The 12,425-nt window shown below is 39.8% G+C and overlaps 2 protein-coding genes across 2 annotated transcripts; one reads left to right on the top strand and one right to left on the bottom strand.

Moving 5' to 3' along the window:
- The first annotated feature begins 3,152 nt into the window (after positions 1–3,152).
- LOC121611948 lies at positions 3,153–6,017 on the top strand. The gene is made up of 6 exons (XM_041944684.1): positions 3,153–3,266; positions 3,411–3,740; positions 4,118–4,462; positions 4,549–4,671; positions 4,872–4,933; positions 5,009–6,017. Exons 1-6 carry the CDS (start codon positions 3,224–3,226, stop codon positions 5,132–5,134), a joined length of 1,029 nt encoding a protein of 342 aa, XP_041800618.1. The 5' UTR covers positions 3,153–3,223; the 3' UTR covers positions 5,135–6,017.
- A 591-nt stretch (positions 6,018–6,608) lies between these two features.
- LOC121611949 lies at positions 6,609–11,212 on the bottom strand. The gene is made up of 6 exons (XM_041944685.1): positions 11,124–11,212; positions 10,616–10,954; positions 10,179–10,520; positions 8,524–8,634; positions 8,398–8,447; positions 6,609–7,067 (listed from the first exon to the last, which is right to left on the bottom strand). Exons 1-6 carry the CDS (start codon positions 11,170–11,172, stop codon positions 6,948–6,950), a joined length of 1,011 nt encoding a protein of 336 aa, XP_041800619.1. The 5' UTR covers positions 11,173–11,212; the 3' UTR covers positions 6,609–6,947.
- Positions 11,213–12,425: the final 1,213 nt, after the last annotated feature.

The following is a 12,425-nucleotide window of genomic DNA, read 5'->3' as shown; positions in this document are numbered from 1 at the left end:
TAGTTTGTGCTTATTGACTTGTACATGATGAGAACTACATATATACTCTTCAGATGTGTCAGTACTCCACAGCGGGTAATACCGACCCAGTTCAAGCACTGCAGTATACTTTGGCTTTGCTTACAATGGACAGGCCAACTCAGGTCAAAGGTCAACAGATGTGAACTTTTGATGCAGTGCTGCTCTGCAACATAGACATCAGTGTAAGACTGTTGCAACACATCACACACAGAGGAATGGACAAGGTTGACACACAAGCTGTTTTTCCACGGTACAGCACTGTCTGAGGCTTAAAAGCAGTGAACCCAGAATTGAACCTTGTGGCACTCCAAAGGTCAAAAAACTAACTTTTGCCTGCTCCTAATTTGCTATATAGGGTCATGTATGATTTTCACTATTTTAAGCCTTGCTGGCAGCATTGCTCTTTGCGTGCAGCCTGTCTGTCAGTCTTTTCGGCCAGACAGTCCACCAGTTTGGTCCAGACTGGTTCCTAACCGGGATCAGACAGGAGGTCATTCATTCCCACCGCTGGTACAGTCTGCCAGCGGTGGGAATGAATGACCTGCGGTAGTGCTCCTTCCTGCACTGAGGGTGTCTCAGTCGGCTACTGAAGGAGCTGCTCAGCTCCTCTACAGTCCAGTGCAGTTGGTGAAAGTTGTTGTCATCAGAGAACTTCTGAAGATCGCAGCTGTCTGTGTTGTAGGTGAAGTCCGAGGTGTAGATGGTGAAGAGGAAAGGTGAGAGGACGGTGCCCTGGGGTGCACCTGTGCTGCAGACTACCACCTCTGACTCACAGCTGCGCAGTCGCACATACTGTGGACGGTCAGTGAGGTAGTCCAGGCAGCAAGATGTCCATCCACTCCAGCGTCCTCCAGCTTCCCCCTCAGCAGCGCTGGTCTTATGGTGTTGAAAGCACTGGAGAAGTCTAAGAACATAACCCTCACAGCGCAGCCTGCGGTCTCCAGATGGATGAGTGCCCGTTGCAGCAGGTAGATGACGGCGTCCTCTACCCCGATGTTGGGCCTGTAGGCAAACTGCAGCGGGTCCAGGGTGGAGCTCACCACGGAGCGGAGGTGGCTCATGGTTTTCATGAGGTGGGAGGTCAGGGCGACAGGTCTGTAGTGGGCCGGTTCCTTGGTGTGTGTTGTTTTAGGAACCGGGATCAGACAGGAGGTCTTCACAGGACTCAGGTTAAAGAGGTGGCAGAGGACCTCACAGAGTTGGTCTGCACAGGTCCTCGGCAGAATAGGTCAAATAGAAAAGAACAATAACCAATGTCACTCCCTATTTACTTTTTGTGCACTATATTCAATGCATTTTTATTTGAGTGTTCGAATTGTATCCACTATACAGTACCCTCCAAAAACCCCAAAATGGAACAAAAAGTTGCTCTATAATGTATTTAAGTAATATATTTATCTTTAAAATGTAAAATATCAGAGCAACATGGATTGTGTTAACTAGCTCACACATTAAAGGACCACAATTAGGTGGTCAGAATCAGATAAATAGTTGAAAGTGAAAATGCTGTGAACATCCCTGCATTATTTCTCAAGTTCATTCTTCTTCCTCCTCTTCTCCTTCTTCTTCCTCTTTTTATATCCATGGGTGCTATTTGAGTGAATGACTTCTCATCACTAGATGCTACAGAAAATGTTCTACATACTGCCATCTGCTGTACGGGAGGGGAATGTAGCAAACACATCAAGTAGGCAGTTCTATTCCCTGTTACAGCCAACACTAATGGGAGAAAAGGGTAAAATACAGGAGAATCCTGTATATCCTCTTTAACTCTTTCCTCCTTTACCTTTTGAGAACTCTACATGTAGGCCTATGTGTCCTAGATTTACTACTGTGCTGTACACGTATTGATCATATTAATATTGATCTTTCTTTTGTTTCCTGACATGAAGCACAGTGTAACTAATTTGACAGCTAGTGTATGATTATGTGAATCCAGTTTCCTTCTAACTGTAAAACCCCCCACAAAACCCCTTTATACAACTCTGATTCCAAAACATAAATAAAACCTGAGTCATTTGCAAATGAACTGTATATGTAGTAACATCCTTTATCCAATCATGTGTTCACAAAGTGGTGAACCTCGCTCCATCCTCACTTGTGAACGACTGAGCCTTTCCAGGATGCCCCTTTCATACCCAATCATGATGCTATCACCTGTTACCAATCAATCAAGGTAAAAACACTTAATATTTTGTCTTTGTAGTGTTTTCAATTGATTATTTGTCAAAAAGGCTCAGCAAATGATCACTTTCTGCCAACCCCTCCCACCCCCTGCATGACACAGTGGGGGCCCCTAGCAGCTCCTTCTTGCACACTGTTGTATCCAGTGTGTAAGAAGGAACGCTACCGCAGGTCCTTCATCCCATCAGCTGTCAGATTATTCAACTCCAGCATCACTTAACATAAGACTGTGTTGCTGTTGTTTGACAAATGACGCTCATATCCATACATTTTGTGCAATATTACATATTTCCTTTTACATTTTGTGCAATATTACATATAATTTACTGTATATTTTATTCTTCTGTGCAATATTAGTAACACTATTATTTTTAATCTGAAGGCAGCTTAAATTGTTCTTTTTCCACAGTATTGGGGCAGTACATACTTTTTACATATTTTTTATATATATTTTTTTCTTTATGTTCTCTACCTCTGCTGCTATTTTACTTCCCACTGCTATCGTATGCTGCTGTAATGCCCAAATAAATAAATAAAGTTTTATCTTATCCTATCTCATCTCATCTTATCTTTATGATCTCATTTAATGATTTGTAGTCATTCAATTTGTTCTCTGGTACTGTCCTAAAAACTGCTGAGACAGCCCGCTTTGTTTAACCTTTCTTTGAAGTGTGCTTGCTGTATAGCTGTGCACCGCATGCACAGTGAGGGCAGACGATGGGCATTGCCTTACAAAGATGAAAAGCATTCCATAATGAAATGCTGAAGAACTCCCAAAATTCATCAAAACAAAGGTCTTTGACATTACCAGTAAAATGACTGAATGGTGTGGAGGGAATGGATAAGAACGGGGTTTCACAAAGACCAGTGTGAGGACAATGTGACAGGAAGTGACTTCTTGAACTTGCTCTGCAACCAATCAAGTGCATTTGACAGTGTGACATACAGTGGCCACATCACATCACGTTTTCTCCTCACTCAAGTACCAACATTTTTCCTAAGAAGAGACAATGTCAAGATGATCCTGTTGTGGGTTACACTGCTTGCTCTTCATCGAGGACGTAAGTACTATCTAATTCTGTGCAAATACTCAGTTAGGAATGCCAACTAGGTGTGTGGAGTTCCCTATATTATCTTTTTACATTTTCATTGTACACTAGTTGGTACTTACTGTTTCGTGTATTGTATGTTTTCATTTCATGTAGATGCACATGTTCCAGTGACCACAGTTCAACTTGGTGAACCTGTAACCTTCACATGCCCTCTGCCTAATACTCAGGTCAGCCATAGAAAACTCCACTGGTACAAGCAGAGTGCAGGAGACACTCTGAAAGTAATTGTGACACTGAAGAAACCTGCCTCGACTCAGTACGCACCAGGTTTTTCTGAATCAAGATTGAAGGTAAACTATGAAAACAATTTTAGCAACTTGACCATTCTGAGGACAATCCAAGAAGATGAGGGAATGTATCACTGTGAAGTAACGGAGTGGACTGCGGCGACGGTATGGAGTGGGACATATTTGTTACTAAAAGGTAATCTTATGATCTATTTTCATTCAACTCAAAGCTACACTGTGTTAATGTTTAAGAAAAAAAAACCTTTAAGCATTGCAAGCCTGTTATTAGAAGTAAAAAATGTTCAATTTCAGTCCAATTAAATGTACATTTTAGACACAAATCTACTGTAATTATTTCAAAATGTATGCAATTATCATAGCCACAGACTGACTGTTGTCTTAATTATTTGAGAAAATAATCTTTGAACCATTTTTTAAAGTGTTGCTGGTTTCAGCTCAGTGTACAATCATGCCAAACTGTTAAAGTCACATTTTAGATAAACTTGAATTCTTCTAGACTTTCACCATGTGCTTGGAAGTCCCTTCCTCTTCACATAGTTTTGCACTGTGCAGGAAACACTCAGAGGACATCAAACCTAAGTGTTGTTCAGTGGTGGACAGGAGCTCATCCAGTCCGTGAAGGAGACTCAGTGACTCTGCAGTGTTCGGTCTTCTCTCACGACATGACGCGTCCAGGAGATCACCATGTGTTCTGGTTCAGAGTCGGATCGAACAAATCTCATCCAAACGTTGTCTACGCTCATGGAAAGAATGAATGTGACAGGAGATCTGGCGCTCAGAAGAGTTGTGTTTATCGCCTCTCTAAGAACATCAGCTCCTCTGATGCTGGGACTTACTACTGTGCTGTGGCCACATGTGGGGAGATATTATTTGGAGATGGAACCAAACTGACAATCGGTATGATTCTGTGTTCAATACTGGAGGTGATATTCATAACACATTAACAACATCACCATTGATAAGTTTTTCTCTTTGTTGTCTAGAGCAAACAGCAAGCTCTGTGTTTATTGTCCTGGTGATAGTAATCGCCTGCTTGGTCATTTCTTTGATTGGAAATATTGTTTTGATCTGTTACCGAACTCCAAGACCAAGATGTGAATCTAAAGGTAAGTGTGCATAAAATAATAGTCTCTTATTTTTTATGTATTGACAACCAATTTGAAGCACAGTTCAAGTCTCCATATTGCTGTTTGTTCCATGTACAGTATACAATGTCAATAATTAATGATAATTTCTGATTGTGTTGTTAAATCAGTTTATCCTTGCTGATCAAGTACTTGATATTTCTGTTTTCATTCAACATTAGGAACAAAAAGTGCCCCTTTGCAAGCAAGACATGACAGCTTAAGACAACCAGTAGATGATATTGTAAGTAATGACATTAGTTGTTTTTATGCCGTTAACATAATTCCCAACCCAATGACCCTTTTGTTTGCTGCACAGACTGAAGGTGGAGATGATCTGAACTACGCTGCGCTGCATTTGTCTGGAAGGAGAGCAAGCAGAGAGAAGAGGAGAGAGCCGGAGGCTGAAGAAAGCCTGTACGCTCAGGTTAAATGCCGAGTTTGAATGTGTGTAAAAAATGTGGTTTGGCGACTATGATGTGACCTCTGACAGGTGACCCCAGGTGACATTGGGAATATTGTGGATTTCCTCCTGACTTTGATGAGAGAGCGGTGTTGCATGATAAAAGCCGATATAATAGCATTCAGAGATGTTCTTTTTGTTCCATCCTTTACCATTATTTGTAAGTGTTCATTCTCTTATCTTAGAAATATTAACCCAAGCTGTTGTTTAAATAATATACACTCTATTAAAGCATGCATCTGTCAAATTTCTCTGCTTTTTCTTAGTTCAAAATATTCATTGTCTTTATTTGGAATCCAGAGATTTGGTTTGTAAAGAAAATTGTGGCTCAAATTCCTTGTGAATGTCAAATGTTCATGTGTGACATGTGTATGAGGGGGCGTCCTCATGCAACATCATCTACACTGATACAAAGAGACACGACGAATGTGACAAGAGGGCTGTTTTTATCGTTCTTCTATGAACATCAGCTCCTCTGATGCTGGGACTCACTACTGTGCTGTGGCCACATGTGGGGAGAAATTATTTAGAAATGGAGCTAAAGTGAAAACTGGTATTAGTTTCTGTTCATCTTTCATTGTGCTTATTGTTGAGCTGACGCACAATAGCAGGAACTTATGTTTTAGCCTCTATAGTACTTGTTGTTCCTTTGTGTAGCTCTTTGAACTCAGTCTCTTCATATACAGTATTTAATCCAAATAGTAAAATAGAAATAGAATAGAATAGAAAATTTCCACTTTCCATTTTCCAGGACTCGCATACCGTGTAATTGCATCTCAGGTTTTTAACAGTGTTGACATAAAATCGACTGTATAAGAAATGCTCATTAACTGAATCTGAAATTGAAAAATGTTCTTAAATTAAACTGCTCACATGCCTTCATGCCTTCATTTTAATGTATTTTGGATTATATTAGCACACAGACTGCAATGATATATATGCTGCAGAATGAAAAATCATCATGATCTTGATGTATGTTCAGATCAGGGTTGACCAAACATTCAAAACATGAAACAGATTAAATGTTTCTCTGGAAATGATATATCAGGGTTTCATATTCGAACCTACTGACCAATTAATAAGATTTGTACATTTCAATTTAAGACATTTTAATACTTTTCATGGACCAGCATACCCTGCTGCTGTTTGGCAAGCAATACAGAAGTATCCACTGCCATAGCACCAGACTACAGACTCCTCAACTCATCCTCCACAATCCACCATAAATAGTAGTTTATTTCATGACTTCTTATTTATTCATCCATTTATATTTATTTTTGTGATCACCTGAACCATTCGCAGCATTTCAACCAAAAATAAATTGGTTTGGACCCTGAATGGTTGCAGGTTTTCCTTGGCCTGAAGTGTGAACTGTCACCTGTGACTGTGTTTCCTTTAAGTAATTATTTAATAGACTGTCTGACTGTCCAACTTTAAACCACACACACTGCAAAACTGGAAGAAATGTACATGTAATGATGTAAATCACAATATAAAGAACATTTGTCTTACATTCATATTTCATTCAGAAATTCAGAGTGATTATTCAAGATCAATTTGACAGGGAATGATAATGATAAAACAATATTAAAAATAATAAATATAAATATCTATTCTTCGCTCAACCAGTCACCATCTCAAAACAAGTGCTTCCTCTCTCCTAATATTTCTGATAACGCTATTAACAGTAACATTACTAAAGAATCATCATCGACATCTCATTTCAAACAGGAATCACAGCTGCATGAGAAGTATCTGTACACATTAGATGTTCATTCTTCTTGGGGACAGCACGTCATTGACCGTCTCTCATGCCAGAGTACGTGCACTCCTGTGGTAACTCCCTGCTATTCATCCATCTCTCTCGCTTTCGTGAGAAATCCAGCGCTACATAGTTCAGTGCTTCTTCACCATCCTGGAAATGTTACAGGGGCTGTTAGATGTCAGAGATGTAATACTGCATTTAATTAATAATGAATTGTTTTACTGCAAATAAATTAAATTCTATGATATCAGATGTGCTACAAAGGATCCAAAGATTTCTGTTGTATACTTGTTGAAGGAGGATAAAAACAGACAGAACGTGGCTGCTATGAAGGGCCAACTCCTCCCACACTCATAGTGCCGAGGGCGGGAAGAGGCGCCATTCTCCCTTATACAAGTCAGTGTGCCAACAAACTGATCCTGAAGCTGCTATTGTAAGGTAAAATACATGCACATTGTTGCTTTAACAAAGTGTTTATTTCATACCAAACCTTGTTTTAGTGCCTAAATCTGACCAAACCTTAAAGGGACAGTTTACCCCAAAGAGAGATATTTTTCCTTGTACTTGTAGTGCTATTATCCATTTACATTGTTCTGGTGTGAGCTGCTGAGTTGAGGTGTTTTCTCTCAAATATAATAACCAAAAAGATGCATTAGAAAAACTCAACAGCAATGTCTCTTTCCAGAAGTCATAACCTGGCTACTCAGGACAACCCACAGATCTCATTGTGAGCAGTTTCATCTGGGAACTATTTTCTTTCCTCCCGACTGCAACCCAACAACCGCATCACTGCGCAGAAGGAAGCATCTACTCATGGACAAGAGGCTGAGAGAGGCTGCAGTCACACCAAAACCATCTAAAAGGATAAATAGCACTACAGGTAAGAGGAGAAATAAGACCATCTCCAAGCAGCTTGATGTTTCTATGACTACAGTTGTCTGATTTTCATTGGTTAATTTTGATAGAATTTTAATTTTTTATTACTTTTGTCAGATACACATTATTTCTGTGACCATTGTGGGGTTTTTCTTTCATTGATTAAGGGGTGCCAACAATTTTGTCCACGTGTTTATGTATTTTTGATTTTGGGGTGAACTGTCACTTTAACCTCAGCTGCGTACAATCAGAAAAGGTGCTTTTTCTGACACTGTAATGTTGTCCTGTAGATCAGAAAATACATCTCATTCTGATGATGTATTGTAGAATTTAATTCTAGGACTTGTTGGATGGAGGTCATTTATTTATACTTTGCCCTCTGCACTATGTGCCCGTCTCTCACCAGAAGCTATCCCATCATGCTCCTCTCCAGGGATTTCCCACTTTTCACACAAAATGAATGGGAGATGCCCGGTTTGCCTTGATTTGTGTGGTTTTATCTTAAAAAAACTTACCATTCATCCATTGATTTATCCAGTGTGGAATAACAATGTTTTGTGATTCAGATCTGGCCATGCTTTAGATGATACTACATTCTATTTACCAGGTTATTTGGTTGATCCTCAGCCGATCTGTCACGTTCAGCGTGTTCTCCTTTCAATGAAAGCAAGAAGTTTATGTCAATAAAGATAAAACTATTAAATAAAACACACACACAAAATGAACCTACCTCTGCAATGTCCACAAATTGGCTTTTGATTTGTCATTAGAGCAACAATCACAATCACGCAGCAGGCCAGCAGGGTCCCAAAAACAATGGCAAGTGGGCACAGCTCTTGTCCTGGAATGAGAAAAAAAAATCCCACAGAGACATTTAACTAATGACTGAAAGTTTCATACAGACACGACTCATTAACTGTGCCTATTTTATCTTTCAGGTGTGACGATTTGTTTGCATGAAACTGAAAACAAAACCATGTTGCTGACCAGTTGTTCTACAGTACGAGTGAGTTATTGTCCAGTTGTCAGATGTTATGTTCATGAACGTTGATTGGTGAATTGCAAAGCACTTCTTCCGCTAAGGTAATAAAACCGAAATGAAATCCATTTACTAATGAATTAATCACCTGACTTTTCCTCCAGCGCCACCATGAGATTGACATTTTTGGTTCTGAGTGAAATGTCTTGACAACAATTGGAAGGATTGCCTTGAAATTTGGTAGATCTGTTTATGCCACCCTGGTGTTGAATTGTATTAACTTTGGTGATCCAAGTTTTTATTTTTATTTAGTTTTTATTTAGCACCATCATCAAGTCAAAGTTTTAATTTGTGCCAAACTATATTTTACGCAGAAATCTAAACAAAACCAATGACATGCTAAATTAAGATGGTGAACATGGTAAACATTATACCTGCTAAACATCTGCATGCTACTCATTGTGAGCATGCTGCATTTAGCTCAAAGCATCATTGTGTGTACAGCCTCACTCGCTGCTAGCATGGCTGGACTCATACTCTTGTTTAGTTTCTGTTTCCATTTAGATTATGTGGTTTATGTTTTTTTAAGACAGGCAGTTGGGTTTGACCTACACGGAGTTCAGGCACTAAAACTACCCACATTTCACCCGTGTGTACCCTTTATGATCACCACAGGGGTGGGGTCAAAACAGCAATACTTGGACAATTTCAAGCAATCTATTACAGAGGAGCTTTGCAATGCTTATCAGGTTTCACTGAGGATGTGTCAAAGGATGTGTGATTTAGTGCTATAGTTATTTTTAGGCTATAGTTTGTGGTAATTTTATATTAGCTTGCATGCCTGTTGCTTTGTAGGTGTTCCTGCTATGAGCAAAAATGATCATATAAACTGTACAAGAGAACACAGAGGGCAGAGAGAAACGGCCTTCGATAGGACAGAAAGCACCACAGGAAATGGTGAGAAACACACACACACACACAAAAAAAAATGAAGAGAGGAGGCAGAGTGGCGCAGTCAAACCCCAGGACTGCACTACAAATGCATTGCATTGGTTTACATTACGTCCACCTCATATAGCTTCTAAACTGTATAAACTAATTCAGGGGTTCCCAGCCTTTGTGGCTTCTTGCTTTTGAAACACGAAGATAACTCACCGCCCCACATCAAAGCTTACATACACTATTTCTAACTGAACACTTCAAACACATCTAATTTGAATCATTTTTCGAGGTCAGGTGAGGTACAACCTTTCAGTGCTTTACAAGAAAGAAGGCAAAGATAAATATCCTGAAAACAAACATCATTTACAGCAGAAGAAAATGTTTGTTCTCTTTGCTTTTATCAACAAAAGCAACAGAGTAATAATAAAGATGCATTATGAGTTAAATAAGATTTTAAGACGTACTTGTGTCCACTTTAGTTCCTTCACCAAACAGGATCCGTCCACATGTGACCACAGCACAGTAGTAAGTCCCAGTATCAGAGGAGTCTCGTACAGTTTGGGACAGACTGTAGACGCAGCTCCTCTCCTCCTCTTCATCGCTGCTGTGAGTGTAAATGATGCTTGGCTGAGATTCTCCTGATGCAGATCTGAACCAGTACACGCTGTGTTCACCTGGACACTGGACTCTGTTTTCTTTGTCCCTGGAGAGAACTGAACACTGGAGAGTCATTGAGCCGCCCGGCTGGACCGACTCGGTCTCCGGACTTTGCTTCACGTAGACCGACTTCTGCTGATTTTTATGATCTGTGTGACTCAGAAAAAGGCAGGAATTAGCTGAGGATTGTTTGAGTATTGACACAGACATAGCAAACACTGACACTGAAATGAACATACGTTACCATTCACAGCCAAAACGGTGCCGTTCATAAATTCCAGTACATATACTGTTCCTCCTTGACAGAAGTATGTCGCTTCGTCTCCTTTGCTAACATTTAGGATGTTAAGAACATACATATCGTTCATCTTTGTCAGTGTGAATCTCGCGTTGTTAAATTGTCCTTGAAGCGATATTTTAGGAAGAGTTCCTCCTGCAACAGTTTGGACCATATATCCAAACTTCAGCTTATACCAGTAAAAGAACCCACTGTTATCATTAGGGACCGGACATGTCAGAGTCAAATTATCACCCAGTTCAGCCACAGTCAAAGCGATCTGGTGAGGAACGTTTGTAGTTTGAGCTGAAAAGAAGACATAAACAATATCAGAGTTAGCAAGCAACAGGAAAAAAACGATTTAAATGTGTAGCAGAAAGCCTGTTTGTGGTCTCTATAAATTATTTATCTAATTTGTTATATGACCTTTTATTTCTGCTGTGCTCATTTTAAAGTAAACAAGAAATGCACTTACACAAGCACAATGTACTGAGAAGAATGAAAGCAGCCAGTCTTCCGATCATCGTGGTTTAGCGACCTTCTCTTGCACAACTGATGCCTTCCCACTCAAATGGAAGATTTTGTCGGTAGAAATCAAACTGATTGGCTGAAACACAGAAAATGCACTTCCTGTTTAATTTTGCAGACCCATTTTCAGTCGATCTAAGCTGCACAGTTTGCTGAAAGACTAACTACTGATTCTAAATTAATATTTTAACAACATAATCATGACTGAAAAACTGAATTATATGTATGATTTTATATGTAGTAATAATATAGTAATATAGGTTTACAATGACACATAAATACAGTCAGAACTGTACTTTAAAAGTATGTTTTAGTTTCGTTATGATGTTTAAAAGCAGAGACAGCAAAGAGATACATGTGAAGTTAAAGGCAGATTAAGGATTCAGGATTTTTATTGTAGTCATAATAATTTCACCTGAGTGTTATATTAAGTCGTGTAGTGGACACTGGGTCAAATGCGACGTGATGGAGCTTGAAGAGTTTGGTGCAAAGAAGCACAGAGCCGCCTGGAAGAACATTTAGTGTACTGCTGTGCTCTTCCTCAAACAGCCTCTGAACCTTTAGTCTTTAGCTGCTCCAGTGGAGTCAGAAGATTCTTTGCCACTTTATACCTCTTCTCCACTACATTTCAGTAAGAAATATCGTACTTTTTACTCCACTACATTTTGTCTTATTAGATTACAATTTTACCAACAAGACATTTGTAATGGTGCAATATGTCCATTGTAATGATCAAATAATACAGTATAGCACTGACAGGAGCCTTTTACTTTTTACGCTGGTGGCCATGTTGCAGCCGCAACGCAGAGCAGCTGTGGCCGGTGAAATTTAGGAGTAAGACAGTATTTTGCCATCTTTCCTCCAAGGTGGCAGTACTCATCTGCAGTGAGAACAACACACAGCATTTGTGCAGGGACACTTACGCAGGACAGCAAGCTAACCTTCCACCCCCTCCTTTGAGCAATGCAGAGATCCAAAGCATCACCACAGCCAAAGTTTTTGACAAACTCCTTATTCTTTTGATTCCCACACAATCTCTGACCAACAGTTAACGTGTTTTTTCTGACTAGTCATTTGCACTCAAGCATTTACTGTAAAGGCCATCGGCAGAAGAAACCACAAGTGGTTACACAGTTCTCTGAGAGGTGAAAAATTGTGGTGGAGAGGTAAAAAGAAAAAAAAAATAGGCCACAGGTGCACAGAGGGTACCTGCTGTAGATGCATCATTTGCCCATCCACATATACACAT

Source organism: Chelmon rostratus, chromosome 9 (genome assembly GCF_017976325.1).
Source record: "Chelmon rostratus isolate fCheRos1 chromosome 9, fCheRos1.pri, whole genome shotgun sequence".
In the NCBI taxonomy this organism is placed as follows: Eukaryota; Metazoa; Chordata; class Actinopteri; order Chaetodontiformes; family Chaetodontidae; genus Chelmon; species Chelmon rostratus.
The sequence above is the reverse complement of the archived record's forward strand: the minus strand, read 5'-3'. Positions and strand labels throughout refer to the sequence as shown.

Coding starts and splice junctions, on each gene's coding strand:
- LOC121611948 (XM_041944684.1), top strand. CDS start 3,224: ATGATCCTGTTGTGGGTTACACTGCTTGCTCTTCATCGAGGAC. Junction 3,741..4,117: donor GACATATTTGTTACTAAAAG/GTAATCTTATGA, acceptor TGCACTGTGCAG/GAAACACTCAGAGGACATCA. Junction 4,934..5,008: donor GACAACCAGTAGATGATATT/GTAAGTAATGAC, acceptor TTTGCTGCACAG/ACTGAAGGTGGAGATGATCT.
- LOC121611949 (XM_041944685.1), bottom strand. CDS start 11,172: ATGATCGGAAGACTGGCTGCTTTCATTCTTCTCAGTACATTGTGCTTG. Junction 10,521..10,615: donor CACCGTTTTGGCTGTGAATG/GTAACGTATGTT, acceptor TGAGTCACACAG/ATCATAAAAATCAGCAGAAG. Junction 7,068..8,397: donor AGGATCAACCAAATAACCTG/GTAAATAGAATG, acceptor TAACATTTCCAG/GATGGTGAAGAAGCACTGAA.